The sequence below is a fragment of the Astyanax mexicanus genome, chromosome 3 (genome assembly GCF_023375975.1).
Source record: "Astyanax mexicanus isolate ESR-SI-001 chromosome 3, AstMex3_surface, whole genome shotgun sequence".
Classification (NCBI taxonomy): domain Eukaryota; kingdom Metazoa; phylum Chordata; class Actinopteri; order Characiformes; family Acestrorhamphidae; genus Astyanax; species Astyanax mexicanus.
The window spans coordinates 33,632,756-33,655,000 of record NC_064410.1 but is presented as its reverse complement, the minus strand read 5'-3'; the positions used below and the strand labels follow the sequence as shown (position 1 = coordinate 33,655,000).

At 37.1% G+C, this 22,245-nt stretch overlaps 1 protein-coding gene and 1 long non-coding RNA gene across 5 annotated transcripts in view; one reads left to right on the top strand and one right to left on the bottom strand.

Moving 5' to 3' along the window:
* rims2b (regulating synaptic membrane exocytosis 2b) overlaps positions 1 to 22,245 on the bottom strand; it is a 208,186-nt gene that overhangs the window by 171,127 nt on the left and 14,814 nt on the right. For 2 of the 4 annotated variants that reach the window (XM_049476387.1, XM_049476389.1), the window contains exons 3-5: positions 18,306 to 18,344; positions 16,325 to 16,411; positions 13,949 to 14,159 (exon numbers count right to left, since the gene is read on the bottom strand). In XM_049476387.1, coding sequence (XP_049332344.1) covers positions 13,949 to 14,159; positions 16,325 to 16,411; positions 18,306 to 18,344 — 337 coding nt within the window. The remainder of the gene's footprint in view (positions 1 to 13,948; positions 14,160 to 16,324; positions 16,412 to 18,305; positions 18,345 to 22,245) is intronic. The other 2 variants (XM_049476388.1, XM_049476390.1) reach the window with 2 other exon arrangements.
* Positions 12,486 to 21,661, top strand: LOC125799512 (uncharacterized). Its single transcript, XR_007438485.1, has 3 exons — positions 12,486 to 12,763; positions 18,014 to 18,180; positions 18,687 to 21,661. It is a non-coding gene; the product is annotated as an uncharacterized LOC125799512 (long non-coding RNA).

Here is a 22,245-nt window from a genome sequence, read left to right as displayed (position 1 = left end):
TGTTCGTGAACTGCACTGACAGTTTCTCAGTGAATATCAACACAATAATTTGATGTGCGTAATGCTCTAATATGGATAATACAGACCATAATACTGGATTTATTAAAGCTCATCCACATCACACTGCTTTAACTCCACCTAAACTCTCACACAGAAAGACGTACAGAAGCACAAACACACTCACTGAGAGAGATTAATGAGGGGAACGTGATTTACCACTGTACATGAGAACTACACGGAAATATTTATACTGCAATTGATCATCTTCTTTCAGCAAAACTATATTTTCTTAACATCTGTTTACACTGAGCAGAGAAAGATCTCTCACTGCAGACACCAGAGTCCAATAAACTCTACAGATATATTTATAAACTGCACTGTTATATTATTTTGGATATATTTGTGCTGGATACCAAAACTTATCAATCAAATACATTCTCCTAATATATATATTTTTATTATAGACATTCTCTGATTCAATAATCTATACATTAATTCATTAAACAATCAATGAATCCAAATTTTCTCCTTATGTCCATCAGCCCATCCACCCATCTTTTTATTCTAATAGCCATCCAGGCAACAAACTCTCCTTTCTTTCTTCCACCCAATCCTGGGAATTTAATTTAAATTTAATTTCATTTGAATGCAATTTTCAGAACTGTTAAGAAACCTCTAAATAACTCTTTTATTTGTCAGTGATTCTTTTTATATTTTGCACTTTTCCTAGACTGATATATAACAGGTTATTTTTGCACTAAGCTCAATATTAAAGCTGCTTGCAAGAAAATAGAGGTGCTTCTTATTATTTAAAACACAAAACTGAATAAAGCTTTCAATTGTCTTTCAATTGTTATGTAAGACGTAATAAAACTAGTGATGGGACGATCCACTTTTTTCAGCTCCAATTTGATTCCGATATAAAACTGATATAAAACTGCCGATACAAATCGATACAAATACAGATAAAAGGAATCTTTTAGTTTATTATTAGTACTATAATTAAGGTTACATAATGAGGCTGAAACAGACCACAAAGCACTTTGGAGAGTATACACAAGTGCATTTATTGTAAATGCATTTCAAAGTCATTTATTTGACACGCTTTATATACAAACACACAATAGTTTTCTTTTAAATTAAATATTTTAATTTTTATTGAATATTTAAAAAAAGTTAAATATTAAATATGTTAAATATTAAATACAGGGCTCTAGACTATTATGGCTACAGTTTACTTGAGATTACTGAGTTTTTAAGTATATTAAGTATATCTCTCAGAAAACTATTACAATGTTTTGTGTTATTCCAAAACATGTGTATAACAAAACAAGTGTAATCACAGTCATTTTCTGGGAGAAATTTCAGGGGTGCCAAGATTTTAAGCTGTGACTGTATATATCTAGCTAGATAACTATTTATTTTTCTAGCTATGCCCCAATCATATTCATCATTTAGTCTACCTACCTACAAATTCATCTATCCATCCAACTATGTAACTATCCACTAATACTATTCATCCATCTAGCTATCCACCCAATCACATTAGTTATTTAATTTATCCACCCATGCATTCATTGTGTAGATTCCTTGACCGATGCATAGTATTGGTCAATAGTTAAATACATGAATGTAAAATAAACTATATTTATCCATCCACTTATTCCATCTAGATATACATCCAACCTTATCTACTATTAAATACAACCATCTACCCATCCATCCTTCAATCTATTCATCAAGCTATTCACCAAAACTATTTATCTATCTAGATATTTACACAATTAAATGCATTATTTAATCTATCCATCTACCCTTCCTTCTATCCACCCATTTATTTAATTATCCACCAATACTATTCATCCATCTAGCAATATATCCAAACTTACCTACTCAATCCAATCCATCCTTCAATACATCCATCAAAACTATTTATCTATATAGCTAACTATTTATCTTTTGGGTTATACACTAATCACATCCACCATTCAGTCCATTCATCTACATTCATCTATCCATCCACATTCACATAACTATTCACTAAAACTATTCATCCATCTAGATATCCTCCCAATCATATCCATTATTCAATACAACCATCTACTCTTCCATTCAACTATCTGCCAATACTATTTATCAATCTATTTACCCATCCCAATTATATTTAGTCCCTTTGATTTCCGCAATGAGGAGAACACGAACATAATCACTTGAATTTGAGGAATAAAAGGGAAATCAGATATAAACACCAGAAAAAATAATCTGTATCCCGGTGTTCTGACATTCATAACTGAAGAGCAGAATAATGTACAGACATCACACACATATCATATCAAACACCAGGACTTACCATATCTAACCAGCACAGTAACGCTATCCTGATATTAAAAAAAACAGACAGTAATTAATTGTAGAAAACAGTTAGCATCCAAGCTAACACCATTCAATCCTTACTACTGAGTTTGGCTGTTAGCTAGCACTGAGCTGCTAGCTGCATTCCAGTGTTCTTAGCTCAATAATTAAAGACTGGAGTGAACTATAACCATATTCCACAAGGCATATACAACTCCAGAATCTGTTCATCTAAGCAGCACAGCAGCACAGTATTCATCTGCTATCAAACACCAGCTAGTCACTCAGCTTGGAAACAGTTAGCATCAACAGTTAGCTGTTAGCATGGCCAGTTGGCTGATACGCATTTTTGAGAAAATATATATGAAAAGATGTCATTAAAATCAATTACTGGATTGACTAAAATAATATAGAACATACGTTTTTATTTGGACTTCACTAAGTAAACTTTTGATCAAAATATGGTAAAATATCTAAATAATGTTAATATTTGCAACTCATTTTTAAGCACTTGCTGTTAGCATGACCAGTTGGCCGATAGGCTAATCCGCCATTTTCAGGGCAGAAAATATATATAAAAAGATGTATTTAAAATCAATTACTGATTAACTAAATCAATAAAGAACATACGTTTTTATTTGGACTTCACTTAGTAAACTTTTGGTCAGAATATGGTTATATGGTCAATATTTGTAGCTCAATTTAATCATTTTAAACAGGGCTGGTATATTTTACTATCACAGAGCAACATATTTCAGCTATTCATGTATAAAATGTATAAGAAGTATTTGGGCAGCCAATAATTATCTAAAAATAACCTGTGGCATGTGTGACCGTCTTCTATTTGTAATTCTTTGTATTTTGTAGGTGAATAAAAGTGCAGCTATAGTAAATTGGTTTAGTGTTGTAAGTGATATACAGTATTTACAGCATCTGTTACTGACTAAAGTTCATTCATATATTAATCTATACCAGATATTCATTCATTCATTTGCTCCACAGCTAACATTTTACTGATTTGTCCAGTTTAAAATACTTTGATAAAAGTGATAAAAACCACAAACAGAAACAAAATAGAAGGGATTTAGCCAAAAAATAAAACAGACTTCACAGGGCCCTACATATACATTATATAATTCATCCACCTACACAACCATCCATCCATCTACCCATCTAAAACAAAATATCATAGACAGCACTGCACACTGTGATCTATTACAGAGAGTCATTTCCTACCCATGATGCAGGTGTGAGTCATTTTGACGCTTGTTGGTGAGACAGGAGGGAGAGAAATGATGGACGGTTGCTGTCTGAGATCCCTTTCAGCTTTCAGAACCATGGACAGCTCCAGCTGGCCTGCAGTGTGTGTGCTGATCAGCCGTTCTGATGATCTATCAGTTGTTATTGGTCGCAGTTCTGAGTGGATCCAGCTGTGTTCATCCTTTAGATTGTTGTTGTTTGTTTGTTTGGTCGTTTGTTTGTTGGTTTGTTTGTTTTTCATTTACAAAAATTGGAAGAAGGTGAATCCGAACTTATGTATCCAGTATCCAGAACATCCAGAGTCACTAAACTATGACTAAAACTATAAACTATAACAACCCTATTGTCGTGAAAAGCTAACAACTTAGCTGTGCATTAAAATACTGAATTAATAAAATGTACTTTAGGTAAAATCATGATCTTAAAGAAAAGATCTGTACTGTTGCTTGATGGAGTTGAATTAAACTTTAAGCGAGTGCCCCAGCCACCAGCCGAACTAAATCCAAAGCTAAGAAAAGAAGCGGAAAGCTACTCAACAGCTCCGGCTATCACACTGTGCACACTGATCCTGAATCACCTGATCTGATCTACATATAAATTCCAAATGAAGTGTGTTCCAAAGCGAGCAGAAACAGAGGCGGTTAACCCGGCGGTCTTCATCCCAAAAAAACAGCGGCGGTGGAGAAACTGATCCAGGTTGGAGCCTGAACCGGGTGCCGTGTGGTTTACTGAGCGACCTGAGTGAGTGTCGTCTGCAGAGCTGCTGCTGCCGCTGCTGGTTATGTCTGTCTACATTATTTATTGATCCTGTTGGGTATCAGGCAGCTAAGCATGACTTCAGCTCATCGCCGCTGTTCGTCATCCGCTAAAGCGCTGCAGCTAAACTGTGACTGGGAGCGCGAGCTGATTGGCTGCTGGCTGCGACACTGACAACTGAGAACCGTACGATGTTCTCCGGGTTGGACACATTAACCCTTTAGGCTCCTCTCTGTGTTCTCTTTTAAAAGGTTATTACACAGTGAATGAAGCTGAAGAGGGCCCAGAGCCATCACTATCAATTACAGTGCAAGAGTAATTATTATTGTATATTGTTATTGTAAAGAGTGTATTACTTTTAGGGAAACGTTAGCAACTGCCTAGCAACCACTTTAGAACTGATAGCAACTGCCCAGCAACCACTTAACAACATCTTAGCAACCACTTTAGAACTGATAGCAACTGCCCAGCAACCCCTTACTAAGCACTTTAGATATGATAGCAACTGCCCAGCAACCACTTAGCAACACCTTAGCAACCCACCTGGTATATGTTAGCAACTGCCTAGCAACAACTTAGCAGCCATCACAGATATTATTTGGACTTTAGCTTTTGACCAAACAATTTTGAACTTTAGCTTTTAGACAAAAGTTTTTGAATTTTGGCTTTTAACTAAAAATTTTGGACTTTAGCTTTTGGTCAAAAGTTTTACGACTTCAGCTTTTAGTAAAAAGTTTTTGGATTTTAGCGTTTAGCCAAAGGTTTTTGAAATGTAACTTTTAGTCAAATGTTTTTGGACTTCAGCTTTTAGCCAAAAGTTTTTGGAATTTAACTTTTAGCCAAACGTTTTTGGAATTTAGCTTTTAGCCAAACGTTTTTGGAATTTAGCTTTTAGCCAAATGTTTTTGGACTATCACTCATTAGGACCCCAACACACCAGGAGGGTGAAGACTAACACATGCACATACATGCAGATACATGTGAAGTCAGCCACCGCTTCTTTTTCGAGCTGCTGCTGATGCAGCATTACTAAGTAGCATCACAGCGGGCTCGGTTCCGATACATCAGCTCACAGACGCCTTGTGCTGTGGACATCACCCTTTAGTGATGTGGTGAGAGAGCGCCATCTACCCACCCGGAGGGAGCAGGGCCAATTGTGCTCCCTCTGAGCGCTGGCAGCTTGATGGCAAAGCTGCATGAGCTGGGGTTCGAACCTGCGATCTCCTGCTCATAGTGGCAGCGCTTTAGACCGCTGGACTACTCAGCCCCCCATTATTAATTTTTTTTTAATAGGCCACATAATAAAATAGACTTAACTTAACAAGTAGACCTACAAACACTTCATAAAAATCTAAAGCTTTTATTAGGAGTGTGCCATGTCGTATTGTACGCAATAATCTCGTCTACCTTTTTTTAATTTTATTTTATTTTTTCTAAACAATTTCTTAAGCCTTAATTTGTCCTTGTGGCAGAGGAATTTGCGGCTGGCTGATTTTACAGCTGCAAAACCTCTATTAAATAAACCCTGGGATTTCACATTTAAGCTGCACAGAAATATTTGGATTCAAACCTTACAAGACATTATATCTATGGAGCTATCAATGGCTCGTATACATGGTGCCGAGGCCAGGACACTGAGGAGATGGCGAAGGTGAAGCTGCTTCTTGTACATAAGTGAACTTTCACAACTATCTGTGACTAATAACTGAAATAAATATATTTTTTTAACTTCAGATGCGACTGTATATTAATACATTTGGGTGAATCTGCCAGGAAAGGGGGAGGGAATTGTAGGTGGTGGTTTGAAAAGAAAGTAATAAAAACAATTGTTTACAAAAAAACAATATATGTTTTATACCCTAACATATGGTGCCAGATCACCTACCCCTAATTATCATATCAGGTTTCTATTTTTTTGTTGTTTTTAACAAAAGAAAATTCACACTGTTCTCATTTTCAATTATATATCTACTAGAGACTACTAGATAGATTATATCTGTCCAGTATCATTAATCTTACTTTAATCCTGGATATATGGAGATATTTGGAGTGCATCATTAGTATCGTGACATTCTGGATCATTGACTTCTGTTACAAATCTGATAAAATTCTTATATTTTTTAATATCTCAGTTAGTGGTCTGCCATATCATATCATATGCAATAATAAAATTTTATTTAATTTCCATTTTGTTGCAGTAGTGTAGTCTTGAAATATATATATTTTTAATTCAGTGTTCTGTCATATCGTCAAGAGTACCTTAATCGCAAAAATACCATGAAATCAGATGAACAGCACTTATAAATGTCCACAGGTTTTTGAGGCCATCCTTTCACTGTGTAAAAAAGACAGATCAACACTGTGGATCTGAGAGGATGTGCATCAGATCAAGAAGCTTTTTCAGAGTAAAGCAAACAGACAAATTAAACATCTGAAGAGCTGCTTGCTGCTGTTTGTTCCCATTTAAACACTCAACCATTTTATATCAGATTTAGCTTTTGAGGTTTCTGTTTCATTTTGTATTCATTTTCTACTTGTCTTGCTGTAATGAAAAAATACAAAAAAACTTGCACTTAATGGCTGTTTTAACTGGAAAAGGGATAAAGACTGTTCTGTGTTTTTTGCAGAGTAGTGTCAGGAATGTGGAGACGTTGTGTTAACAACAGTGCTTTAACACATATGAATTGTCCGTAAGTTGGCCAAAATCAGTCTGTTTTATTCTCTGATCCCTCCCATTGCTGTTTTCTCAGTCCTATTTCCACACCCTGCCAAACACTGTGTGCTGCAGCCTTGGCATTATTCTTAAAAAAAAAGTGAATAAATACTAGTAATGCATTTATTAGACAGAGACAGTTCAACACCCAGAAGGGCAACAAAGCTAATTTTCTCCTAAACAGGTAAACACTGAGCTTTAAAGTAGAGTGTAAGAAACGTTTCAGGTGGATTAGTTTTTCTTTCTCGTTTTCTGGCTTTCACAGACATATTCTGTCTCTTTCCAGCTTCTGCCAGAGTGTCTGTATGTTAGTTTGTAAAGAATGAACCAGTAGTCCTTGTAGAACTGTTAGAACTAAAGGTCGGAAAGCAGGTCACAGTTCTCGAAAGCGTTGGTCGCGGCCGCCTCGGAAAACTTACAGAGTCTGGTTTGAGCTCAGAGGAGCTCCGGCACAGACACGAGAGCACCGCTTTTCCTCCTATTACACCTCAATGCAGCACTGCAATGAGTTTTAAGCTGTAATTTTACTTCTTTAAAAAGATCAAAAATCAAGGAAATCCTACCTAGTGGGGCTTTAACTAAGTTCATCTGACCTATGCTAATCACTTTCAGTCATTTCAAAATTCAAATAGTCTCCTTCACACTCAGGGTTATCAAGGTAGCAATTATTTGAGATAGGTTAAGTGATCCAGACTAGTCCTGACTAATGCCGTCATGCTACAACATCCTAATGTGAACTGCTATCAGTCACAATGGAGGAGCGGATGAACTATGGCTGTTTAGTACCTCTGTTTAGCAACCAATGTAACATAAATGTACAGAAAATAAAGTTAAATGCTGTGAATGTAAGTAAGTTTACAGAACTGGACACAAATCAGATGAACAGCACTTATAAATACCCACAGGTTTTGTGGCCATCCTTCCACTGTGTGAAAATGACTCAACAGTGTGGATCTGAAGAGATCAAGCAGATCAAGAAGCTCTTTCAAAGTAAAGCAAACAGACAAATCAAACATCTGAGGAGCTGCTGCTGCTTGTTCCCATTTAAACACTCAACATTTTTATATCAGCTTTAGCTTTTGAAGCTTCTGTTTCATTTACTTCATGTAGTCATTCTTTTACTGTAATGAAATAAGAAAATAAGGATTTGTACCTCATGGCTGTTTTAACTGGAAAAGTGTAAATGCTGTTATGTGTTTTTGCAGAGTATTGTTTCTGACTGTAGGAGAAAGCAACAGCAGCATTGCAAAGCATATGAGTGATCAATGATATTTGTGTGATTTTTGTTTTGATGTTTTAAAAATGTTTAAAAAAGCTATTTAATCTATGTTCATATTTAAAGCCAATATGCAGTATATTTTTTTAGTGCAAACATAAAACAATCAGTATTTGTCATTATTGAATTGTCCGTTGTGGAGTCGTTGTGTGTTTTAGTCTCTGATTATTCCCACTGCCTATTCCCCAGTGACCCAGTGCTATTTTCACACCCTGGTTTGCCAGGTATGGAACCCAATAACAGGCAAACACAGTGTGTTACAGTCTTGGCATCTGTCTTAAAAAAAGACTACAGATGAAGTAAAATGTGAGCAAATACTGCAATGCATTTCATTTTTAGAGACAGTTTATGGAGCCCAGAAGGACTACAAGACTGATGCTGAGGTGGCATATTGTTTCCTAAAGAAGGTAAACTCTGAGGTTCAGCTAATGTTAGCTAACCTGAGCTAATCACTAGTTAGTGCTGCGTTCAAGTGCTGCATTCATTCTCAGTGCCCCGCATGCAGCTGGGTTATCAAGGCAGTGAGTGTTTGAGGTAGATAAAGTGATCCAGACTAGTCAAGGCTAACGCGGTCACGCTACAACATGCTAATGTGAAATGCTATCAGTCACAGTGATCAGTCAACTGATTAGTACCTCTGCAGCACAAAATGTGACAGAAAAATATAACAAAATCTAAAAGTTAGATTCTGAATTGACTCGGATTGTTCGGATGCTTTGAAATAAGGATGCGTCATATTGTATCGTACACTATTTTGCTGTTTTTATCAAAAGAAAAATTCACACTCTTCTAATTTCCCATTATACATGTACTAGAGACAGATTATATCTGTCCAGTATCATTTACTTTACTTTAATCCTGGATATATAGAGATATTTGAAGTGCAATATATGCATCATGACATTCTGGATTATGGACTTCTGTTACAAATCTATATATAAATATAAAAAAAAAGAATCTTGTATTTTTTTAATATTACAGTTAGGGGTGTGCCATATCATATTGTATGCAATAATAGCATTTAAGTTAGATTTTTTTATTGCAGTAGTGTATTATTGAAATTAGTTTTTCAATTCAAGGTTTTGTCATATAGCCTAAGTATGATTATCACGAAAATATTATAAAATATTGTGATATTATTTTAGGGCCATATCGCCCACCCCTAATTTGAATGTGAAATTTTTGGCATTACAAAAGTCCTTGAACTGGTCTTGCACCTTTTGGGTTCAGTGTCCTCGACCTGGCAACCCGTGTGAGCTTTGTGTCTGGAGAAAAGGTGGCAGGGCAGACAACTGTCTCCAGTGTTTTGACTGCGTTTTTTTTTTTTTTTTTTTTTTTTTTACACATTTGCTCTAATTCAGTGCACATTGTTTAAAATGATTCAAAAATAATAACTTGTGGTTACAAGCTTCTGTTCAATGTTAGTACCCTTAACAAGTATGGTTATGGTCACAGGAGTGAGGAATGAACATCTGAACAAGTCTAAAGATCTATAAAGGGTAAACTTGACCGTATAGAACTTTCACACAACACTTATACTCTATATCAGTCCTATATTACCCTAATGAATGAATGTAAACACAGAACAGGTCTGCAAAAGTGTCATCTGCTTTCGTCTTGTCCAGCCAGTTGTGTGTGTGTTTGTGTGTGTGTCTGTGGTAAAGGGCAATAGCTCCATGACGTCATCGAGCCTGGACTGTAAAAGAATCTGGTCATCCAGCACTGCAGGGGGCAACCCGATCTGACCCACAGAGCCGTCCCCACGACACTAAACACACCGGCCCGGTGTCACTGACACTCCAACACCAAGCCTCTACACACACACACACAGCCACGGGGGAACAGCCATCCGGTTCATCTCAGGCTGAAATGCACTCTTTCAAGCTAAATCTGCACTGACAGCCAAAAAAGAAGACACTCGCTGGTGTTTAGCAGCTGATTTGAATGTGTTTGAAGTAAGGTAATGAAGTAATGTCCCGGTCCATCCTTATGACTTGAGATCGGGGATGACCTAGACATATTTTTAATGAATCAGGAATAGGCTATTTTAATCCCAATCCAGTTCTGAGTCTGTGTTTAACCTCAGAGTTCAGAGTGCCATCAGATGTCCTTAAGGAGCAATTAGCTGACATTACTGCCCAGTCAGAAGCACTGAGGAGAGTTTTCAGAAAATAAATAAAAATTTTAGTTAAAGTCTGCATTGTGAAACTATATACAGTTTAACTATAGGAAACTTTTAACATTATTTGTTCTGAGCTAATGCTAATGCTAATTATACACACATGCTGTACAATACCAAATCATAGCACATTCACCTCACTTTAAAATTAGGTGAATATAATATAACAGGTATCAGTCAAAAGAAGAGACAGATATTAAATATAAAACATCCTAATAAATAGTCATAAAAATAGTCATTTTAAAAAATCACAACTAAACCTCTTTTATAGTCAAATGAGTACTGGATGTTAATCTACACACACTTCTCTCCTGAAACTTGTTTATTTGGGTGAACAAAGAGCTTCCTTTAATTTACAGTAAGCTTAGATTTCCATATTTCCACTGAAGCTGCGTAGGCTGCATGCAGCAGCATTAGCATTAGCAGCTAACCGCTAGCGAGACATAGATGCCATCCGGCAGCACTACACTGAGGAACTCTGAGTGTTCCAGTAAGCCAGGGCGATATTTGGAGCTAGCGCAGTTAGCGCTGAATGCTACTCCAGCAGTGCTAGCCGGGGTTAGCAGTAAGCTACAAACTGATATACTCACCTCTGACTGTCAAAAGAGCTACCGTTCAGCACAGTTAGCGGCTAATACTAATAATTGTCCAGCCTTGGTGCTGAAGAGCTAAACTGAAACTGATATAAAATTCTGTACTTCAGTGGAGTGGCTTTAGTTCTTCTTAATACCTGACTGGAAAATGTTATACATGAGGCACACTGAATTATAATGGTTATAAATGACGATTTTCGGCAAAATGAATGGATTTTAAGTACGCCTTTTAGTGCAAAAATACATGAAATAAACCAATCCAGAATGTCTTATTTTAGAAAATGTTACCAAAAATAAGGTAATTTTATTTCAGTATTAATCAGTAGCACATCGTGTGTAAATTATGTTGTTCTATTCCTTATATAAACACAAAGATTTGGCCGTTATCAGCTTGTACTCACATTAACAGATTCAAAACAAAGCAGGGATAAAATAACCTAATCCAGACATGCATAGTTTAAATAGTTTAATAGTACAAAAATAAAATTAAATAAAATTAAAGGGGTAAAACTACAGATAAATTACACCATGGTGTGACCAAACACTGCATGCTACCATACATGTAGTGTCGACTGTGTTGAAGCATTTTTAAGTGTTAAATAACCCAAAGCCTGCATTGTTTTTTGTCACTGAAATCCTGTGTATTCAGTATTTGGTATTCACCCAAGTGTTTTATTTTATTTTTTTATTATTTTTTTGTTTTAACAAAAAAGGCAAAAAATTCTCCTCACAATTTTAGTGAAAATGAGCAAAGCTAAACTGCTGTACACTGACAAAAATGTCACTTTGAATTAACGGGATTTAAGGCAGCATTATGTAAGAATTGTAATTTCTTGCTCTTGGAAGTAAAAATTCATGCTTAAAGCCACCTCTAAAGAACACGTCTCATGCATATGCATTCCTTTTCAAGCTGAGATATATAGAATTATCACTGAAGATAAGCTGATATTAAGGTGTAAAGGTGTTGCTTTAAAAGAGAAAATGTGTCACATTATGTCATTATGTAATTGCCAAATGTCAGCAGAAGAACAAACAACAACAAAACAACACAAGTATCCTTTAACTTCTTCATAAAGATTAAAGTTAATCGTCAGCACAACTGAAATACACAACTAAAACAGCGCACCCTCCAAGTACTTCATCCCCGTGCTGTATAAGGGTGTATGGTAACTGTGGTAACTGTAGCGTGCTCGGCCCATCCCCTCTTGAATTCCTGTTAAACATTATGCATTATGCACACACTGCAATATTCAGGAGCTGTGAATAGCAGATTAGTCGCTGATTAACAATTGACCAACAGTAATGCTATTTTCCACATCAGCTGGGAAGAGGACACGGCTGGGAGAGCAAATTAGCATAAATCTGAAATCTGTGCGATTAGAGAGACGGACCAGACGAGCAAACATCCGACAGAGAGCATCTAACAGGAAAGCCAACGCAATGGTTTAAGAAATCATACAATATTTATCTGTACAGTATATAACCCCAACCCCAGCAACCCCGTAACATGAAGAGTCTACCAGTGCGAGGAGACACACCTACAGTAACATACAGCTTCAGTTATATTCAACTTTAATATGAGGGCTTTGATTTCAGAAATGCATTTTGATGGCCAACATCAAGTGAGAAAATCAGTAAGTACAGTATAAATAACTTCTGTATATTGTGCTTGATTTTAAAACCATCACATTAGAACCTAAGCTTTGATTAATGAAGGAGAGATAGAGATAGAGAGAGACAGAGAGAGACAGAGCGAGAGAAAGAGCGCTATTCGAGTTCTGTAGCAACCTGTACAGACGTGTGCTGCCCCCTAGTGGACCCCCTAGGAACACAACTTTTTACTTTTTATAGACACAAAAGTTTGAAATTTTAAACTGTATCTTAATATGAATGTGTTTATTCCCTGAACATCAAACTAGAAACCTGTGTTTAATATGTTTATTAGAAACACCTACATTGTACAGCCACTTACTACTGGTCACATTATTAGAAACACCAACCGTGTGCTTCTACTTGTGCTTTCACTCACTGGCCACCTACTTCTGTACTTCTTCTGACTGGCCACTTTATCAGAAACAACATCTTTGTATTTCCTCTGACTTTATTAGAAACGCCTACTTTGTACTTCCTCTGACTGGCCACTTTATTGGAAACTTCTACTTTGTATTTCTTCCGACTGGCCACTTTATTAGAAACGTCTTCTTTGTTCCTTGTTCTGATTGGCCACTTTATTAGAAACACCTACTGTGTATTTTTTCTGATTGGCCACTTTATTAGAAACACCTAATTTGTACTTCCTCTGACTGGCCACTTTATTGGAAACCCCAACTTTGTATTTCTTCTGACTGGCCACTTTATTAGAAACCACTACTTTGTACTTCCACTGACTGGCCACTTTATTAGAAACATCTACTTTGTATTTCTTCTGATTGGCCACTTTATTAGAAACACCTACTTTGTATTTCTTCTGACTGGCCACTTTATTAGAAACACCTACTGTGTTTTTTTCTGACTGGCCACTTTATTACAAAACACTACTTTTGAACTTCCTCTGACTGGCCACTTTATTAGAAACACCTACTTTGTATTTCTTCTGACTGGCCACTTTATTAGAAACACCTACCGTGTTTTTTTTTTCTGACTGGTCACTTTATTACAAACCCCTACTTTGAACTTTATTAGGAATTTTGTGTATCTAATTGTTTATTTCACACACACACACACACACACACACACACACACACACACACGCACCCATGCACACACACACGCACCCACGCGCGCACACACACACACACACACACACACAGTTAGCATACCTTGTTGGATCTCAGAGAGACGCGTCCTCCGCAGCGCGCACAGAACTTGGTTTGGCAATAAGAACAAACATGGCCGCAGCCGTCGGCAAACTTGGTTTTGTGGCAGATTCCGCAGGTGGGGGAGTCGCTCTTCTGATCCTGAGTCTTCTGAGTCTCCTCCCCGATCTTCTTCACCTGGTCCTTATACATCTCAAACTGCTGGTGCAGCTTCCTGCACACAGGAACAAGCAACACATCACACACTGCACTCACACACATACACTCAGCTCTGTTCTGAAAAAAATATAGATGGACATGTTAATTTACGTTAATATGAAACTACAAATATTCATATAAAGAATAAGACTGAATAGAAGATAATAATCATGAATAGAATGAGTAGAATAATTCATGAGTACAGTAAGCAATTAGACATTAGACAGGGTTCATTATGTGTTATTAGCATAAACACATCATCTCTAATTTTCTGTTTAAGTTATATAACAGTTTGAAAAGTAAAGAAAAAAAAACAACACAAACAAATGTCATGGCAAAGGTCATGGGACATGAAACTAGTTATCAAACTGTCCAATGACTTTTGGCATGCCAGTGTATACTAGAATGCATTACGAGTGTCTTTGCTAGCAAGGAACAGACAGCAAAATAAAATAAATTTGATTTAGATTCTTTTTATTTGATATTTGAAGAAAGTAACGGTTATAATCAGCTGTGAATTTCACACATTTTCTAATGTCTTTTGTTAAAGCAGCACTAGGTAGGATTTTCTTGATTATTGAACTTTTTTAAAAAATAAAAAAATTACAGCTTGAAACTCACTGCAGCACTCCATTGAGGTGTAATAGGAGGAATAGCGGTGTTCTCGTGTCTGTGCCGGAGCTCCTCTGAGTAAGTTTTCAGAGGCGGCCGCGACCAACACTCGCGAGAACTGCGACCTGCTTTCCGACCTTTAGTTCTAACAGTTCTACAAGGACTACTAATTAATTCTTCTGGTTCAAACTAACATACAGACACTCTGGCAAAAGCTGGAAAAATATGTCTGTGAAAGCCAGAAAACGAGAAAGAGAAACAAATCCGCCTGAAACATTTATTACACTCTACAACTGTAGGGGGAGCCCGCGAGCACAAAATCTCAATCCTACCTAGTGGAGCTTTAAAGGTGCAATATCTAATATTTCAATCAGTTTAATACAGCATTGACAAATGTTGTACTTCTAGGAAAAGTAGGGCATGAAGTAAAGGCATCATTATATTTGTCGCATGAAATTAATGTCTTAAAATGACAATAATATTGTTTATCTTAATTACACATATAACTTTAAATAGCGGAACACATTTCCTACAAAGATTACTCACAAACATTTGGTCAGCTATAGCGTACATTAGCCTCGCAGTTCCACTGTAAAATGTACATTTGATTTTTGGCTCAACCATCCCTTTAAGTATCACAGGTTTACGCCTAACATCACTAATTAAGCTCGTAATAGAGCAGCGGCGGCCCTGCCGTTAGCCATTAGCATTTACTATGTAAACTCCAGCCTCACGCAGAGGCCCCCAATCAATATGCATCTCAGAGGAGTGCTCACTCATCACATCTGCATTGATCCGCCTGGCTTTTTGTTCACTGCTTTTAAGTCACATGCAGTGAAATATGTGACTTCGCGAGACGCAACACGCACCGAGGATCGTTAATATTCAGCCCGGAGTGGCAGAAATCGAAAGCGTCCACGTCTGAGCCGTCCCACAGGACGTTAGGGCGCAATCTCAGGGTCATCATTCAAGCTGAAATCACTGGGTGAGGAACTTCTGAACGGAGGAAGGGAGCCTGAATGGAGGAGTGTTTCCTGTACATGCAGTGTTCAGGCCATAGTTAGGGGGGGTTCTAAAAATGCTGGAGCACCCCCTAGTGTTGAAATGCAAAATACAGCCCTTTCAGTTAGCTGTGCCATGTGTGACAACCTGCTGTCCACACAGGGCCGGTGCAGCTGCAAGTTTAATCACAGACAAGCAGAAGCACCTACCTTTAGTTGTTTGTGGAATCAGCTTTAGCTGCTGACCTGCAGCCACACCAACACAATATAGACAGGCTTCACATTTCTGAGGTAGAAAATTAACTGTGAGGTGTAATAATCTTTTAAAATGCTCAAAAGGAAGCAGATTGTGCATCTTAATGAGTGGTTAAAACAGATATTAATTATTTGAATTAAATTAACATGACTAATCACTGACCCCAGGATACTGAACATATGATTAATTCAGAGACACTACTCCTGGCCGGTCCGTTTAGACCTTACCCATATTTTGGGAGGGGTACATCTAGAGTGGGCAACTACATCTACAGTGGGTTTTTACAGTAAAGACCCTATCCGCTGTACTTACGACTTGGGGTCCTCGCCAGTGGGGGACTTTGCCTGAGGCTGTAGAGCATTACTAACCAGTTCACTGAGGCCAATTAAAGGATTCCACCTGTTCAGATAAGCACAGCAGCATCAGAAATAGAGAACCAGGCCTCATTACTGCACTTTCTAGTTTTTGCTAAGGTGGCTCACAACATCAGCCTCCTAAAGAGTCCTAAAGTTATCTTGGGCTTCTACAACTAATAAATTAATTATGTTGTTTATCAGGTTATTAGATACCAAAATTAATCTCTCCTATAACCAAAATCTAGTCAGCCAGCAAGAAAGATATGTTTGGTGTCTGAAGATAATCGCTTTAGCGATACACTGGAATAAAGTAAATAGTGAATGCTTATTTTCACCAATTAGTATCATGCTATTTCAATGATTTTCTTATTTAATTAAACAGTAAATAGTTATTCACGGTGTCTTGATATAAAGTGACTTGCTCTAGATGTTTGAGGCGTTGAATGCCTAGAGGCTCCTTTACAGTAACTGGTTATAACCACAAAATAGAGCAAAATAGTTTTTTCTATTCTATTCTAGATTTGTCACTATATGTATTACCAGTGAGATTACATTCAGATGAAGCAGGACTGCATGACAATGATTTTTTTTTTGTTTTACAATATACAGCTCTGAAAAAAAGAGACCACTTGAGTTTTTCTGAATCAGTTTCTCTGATTTTGCTGTTTATAGGTATATGTTTAAATGAAGAGAACATTTCTCCCAAATTCCAAATAAAAATATTGTCGTTTAGAACATTTACTTGCAGAAAATGGGAAATAGCTGCAGAGCTTTCAGACCTCAAATAATGCAAAGAAAACAAGTTTATATTCATAAAGTTCAGTTATATTCAAAGAGTTCAGAAATCAATATTTAAAGGAATAACCATGGTTTTTAATCAAAGGTTTCATGCATCTTGGCATGATCTCCTCCACCAGTCTTACACACTGCTTTTGGATAAATTTATGCCACTCCGGGTTCAAGCAGGTCAACTTGGTTTGATGGCTTGTGATAATCCATCTTCCTCTTAATTATATTCCAGAGGTTGTTAATTTGGTAAAATTAATAGAAAAGCATCATTTTAAGTGTTTTTTTTACCACTTTTTTCCAGATCTGTAGATATTGAAAATTACAGGAATTTTTACTAGTTTTCCCCAGACGTCAAGAATCCAAGAAATCATGATATTAATAATGTACTCTGTTTATCCAGTATTGGGGTTTTGCCACACCTGTAGTTGTTTTTTCTGATCCTTGGTTTGTTTTTTTTTACACAAGGAAAACCTAAAGTGCAACAAAATGCACCACAACAATCCATGTGATTACACTGTCTTCATTTATTGGTCAGAGCTGCCTGAGGTGGGAACAAAAAAGTAATTGAAAAAAAGTAGATCCTGTGTTGCGATCACATTTCACTGCAATTTACCATGGAACAGTTTTAGAGACACTGGGTAATAAATCAGGTTAAACTGCACCTGAACAGCCGTTTAGCCCTTTAACAACTTTAACTCCACAGATAAATTTGGAATGCACTTATCATAAGCTTCCAGTATTGTCCTCACAGTTTCAGTGTAAAACTACATAATCAAACACCAAACATGTCTTGTTTAATCAACTTCATGGGTTTGACCACAATCCCCACCCCCCCTATTCAAACACTGCCTCACAGGTACACTTCTGGAGGATGATACAGGGAAAACCTGGGACACAGTGGTCACAACTACAAGGAGCACTAGCGTCCAAAGCAGAGTGAAACAGCAGCTAGAGCAGAGGAGAGAACAAGCACAGCAGGGACAGAAGCACAATCTGAAAGCAGGAGAGTCAAAGCCACTACAGGTAAACCTACTGAAGCATATTCAGGATGTCATACTAAGAGATGTGTGTTAGAACTGGGACTGAAGGGTTCAGAAGGAAGTGACCAAGCCCTAAGCATTCTGGGAAATTGAGTTTCTTGTACTTACTGAGCTGGCTGGGGCTTTGGCTCTTCATTTGGAGATTCCCTAGAAAAATATTTTTATAAAGCTCAGCGTGTGGGGGAAAAAAGCAAATGATGGACAAAATCAAAATGCAACATAAATATAATGAACAAATAATAATAATATTAATTATAAAATTATAATAATAATGTGCAATTTAAACAAACATACAAAAAATAATAAAATGAGGAAAAAAGACAAATTGTACAAAATAAAATTAAAGGGTGTGGAACGGATTTCTTTTTCTGTCTTTTGCACTAAATATGGTGCTAGAAAGTGTTTGAGTTAAATTGTGAGAGACATATAGAGAATTCTAAATCTCTAATTTATTTATTTCTTTCTTTTCTCCCATTTTTTGCTACTCAGCTGTATATCCCCCATCACTAGTGATACCATTACACAAAGAGGGTGAAGACTAGCACATGCCTCCTCTGATACATGTGAAGTCATTCACCACCTCCTTTCAAACTGCTGATGCTGATGCAGCGTTGCTAAGTAGCATCACAGCGCACTCGGAGGAAAGCACAGCGACTCGGTTCCAGTAGATCAGCTCACAGACGCCTCATGCTGAGCGACATCACCCTTTGGAATGATGTAGGGAGAGAATGCCATCTACCCACCCAGAGAGAGCAAAGAAAATTGTGCTTTCTCAGGACTCCGGCAGCTGAAGGCAAGCAGCATGACCGGGATTTGAACCTGAAAAAATGTACTTATTCACATACATATATACTTATTGGTCTGTAATCTTTTTTGGCATATTGTTTTTTTTTTTTCAAAGTCATTTACACAATTTCCCTGCCTCTCATTATCATACCTGGTTATCATTATTAGTGTCTCTTTAAGGCTGATGTAAAATACATTACTTCTCTTTTGATTGTGATTGATTGAGCCCCATTTTCAGCTGAATAATTTCATTTGGTGTATTTGCTGCAAAACTGAAGTTGCATTGAACTAATCTTATAAATAGAACTGATAGTGATGCTGTTAGTGATCATGTAATTACATATAAAAAATCAAAGCTGAATTTCTCAGGGCATGGAGATCTCCAGGGAGTCTGTAACAGTACCCGTCCAGGTAGACGTTACAGCTTGTACTAATCCTGTTACACAACTTTCTCAGGCTATTTAAACTGAGCAGGACAGCCGCCTGGAGCTGTTTACTGATTGATGGTATTAGAGGGGCATCTTGTTGGGACATTTGATCAGAATAATAATGGTTAATTGCCAGCTACAAACTATAAAACAGCAATGCATTGAATGCAGTATATTTACATGTATGCATAATTTTCTACACAATTAAAATGTTGTGTTTTTGAAATACAGGAAAAAAATTCTGTCTAGAAAATATCTATACATGCTTCTAAAATGTAACTTAAAACATATTTAAGCAGTATTAACTTTTTAAACCGGAAGTACTGTGCTAATACATGTTGAGAGAGCACTAGTACCCAAGCGAACAGACTACACTGCCTTTCTATAATGGGATTACTGTCCATCACCAGCCAATCAGCAGGGTCTACTTTAAATAACACACTCTAAATACAACAGAGACCAAAGAGCAGACAAGCTGAGCTATTCTGGGCCACTCGTACTACAGATACTACACAAAACACTGCCTGCATCTACTATCAAATAATCTAGTAACATTCAAAAGCAGATTACCAAAGTAGCAAACTGAACAGAAAAAGTATAGTATTATCAACACAACAATCTGGGTAAATAATAATAATTAAGTCATAATAAAACCTTTACAATGTCATATCTACTACTTAATTAGAAACTCCATATTTGTGCTTCCACTTACTGGTCACTTTATTAGAAACCCAGAGCTTCTGTTCCATTCACCAGCCACTTTATCAGAAACGCCCTACACTGGTGCTGATACTCACTGGTCACGTTATTAGACACCCTTCTTTATCTTGTACTTCCAATTAGTGGCCACTTTATTAGAAACCCCTAGCTTGTGCTTTCACTCAATGTCCACTTTATCAGAAATCCCATCATTGAACTTTCACACACTGGTCACTTTATTAGAAACCCTCTATCTTGTACGTACACTTTTATAAGGAATCCCCATATTTGTGCTTTAACTCACTGGTCTTTTTATCAGAAACCCCCTTCACTGGTGCTGATTGTCACTGGCCACTTTATCAGATACCATTTTTACCTTCTACCTCTACTTACTGGCCACTTTATTAGAAAGCCCATCCTTATATCATATTTTTTGCACTATAAGGTGCACCAGACTACAAGGCGCATTATGCAACACTTGTAAGGATTTGAGCTTGCTAATTCCCTGTTAAGAAAAGAAAAAGTTTGAGTTTAGTCAGCTGTCTCTGTCTGGTTCTGGCTCTGGCTCGCTGGTGACAAAACTTGTTTTTTTTGTGGTTATTCTCTGTACTGGGCAATAGTCAGGACTGCTTAGGACCCGGGGAGACTTTTTTTATATACTTCTCTCAGCGTGTCTCTCCACAACCATCCAACAACCAATCAGATTTTTTTCCGAATTTCCCAGGAGCGCTCTGAAAGCAGACGCTGAAGATTGAACAAAAAATTAAACAAAACTTTCTCAGCTGCATGATCATGTCCAGTGAACGCGAAACGGAGAAAAGTGCATTTAAAGAGGCGCCATCAGCTAATAAATCCCCTGTTTGGGACTATTTTGTCTTCAGCATTGAGTATGATGTACAAGGTAAAAACACAGTCAGCAGATAAAGCACAGTGTGATATCAGTTTGGTATGTTCTTAAAGTATGTGACTGGCTGACAATATTTGTTGGTTAAGTTGGTTGCCTGTTATTGCCTGTTATAAGAATGTGTTCTTTTTTTTAATAATAAATGTTGTGATTTTAATTCATCTGTGCCTTTTTTCTATTTAATATCGGCTCTGCAAATGTGAGTAGGAGCACCTTGTTGATTTGAAATAGAAAGGGTTAAAAACGTACTGCATGTTGGAGCTAGATAATATTTATATATATATTAAAACCAAACCGAAACCGTGGCCCAAGAACCGCGATACGAACCAAACCGTGTCCACACTGTACCGTTGCATCCCTAGTAAACACGCAGGCACCAGCGTTTTTTTTCAACATTTTTTAAGTGCACTTTTTAGTGCAAAGAATATGTTACTTTCTACTCACTTTATTAGAAACTCCCATGTCGGTGCTTCAACTCACTGGCCAATTTATTAGAAACACCTTCTTTATGCATCTATTTACTGACCACTTCATTAGACCATTAGACTCTCAGATCTTCTGCTGTTATAGCTTAGAGGTCCAGTAAGTTCAGGCTAGTCAACAGCCTAATAGGATCTGAGATTAAAATCTGGTTCTGAGGGAATTCCCAAACAAACACTATCTTCAGCCACATCCATGAAAACAGATAGACTTCTACATGGATTTTAACATAACAATTTCAAGCTTCAAGCATCACGCTGTAGTTGAGTGTAGGCCATCAGAACACAAAGACATCTTCGCTGCAGTTCAGAAGGTCAGGCTAAAGTTGTGCACACTTCATGGTTCTGGCTTTAATCTCGCTGACCTCAGACGCTCCCTCACTGTGCAGCACTCAGAGTGAGAGTAAGCTGAAGCGTCCCGCAGAGACAAGAGAGAGACTGACACTTATCTGACTAAATCACTGCCCATCCTGAGAGACAAACCTTCCAGAAGTGGGTTAGTAGACTGTCTGGATCATTGATAGTAGTTACTGAACAACTGATAGTAGATACCGAACAACTCACAATAGTTACTTACGTTACTGGGGTTACTGAATAAGTCATGGCAGATACATAGTGGTAGTGAATACTAAACATTTCATAGTAGCTAAAAGATCATTTTTGGTAGATACATATGTGTCAATATGCATTATAGTAATGCATATTAAATACTGAATAATTCATAGTGCTTACTGAATAATAGTTAATAAATT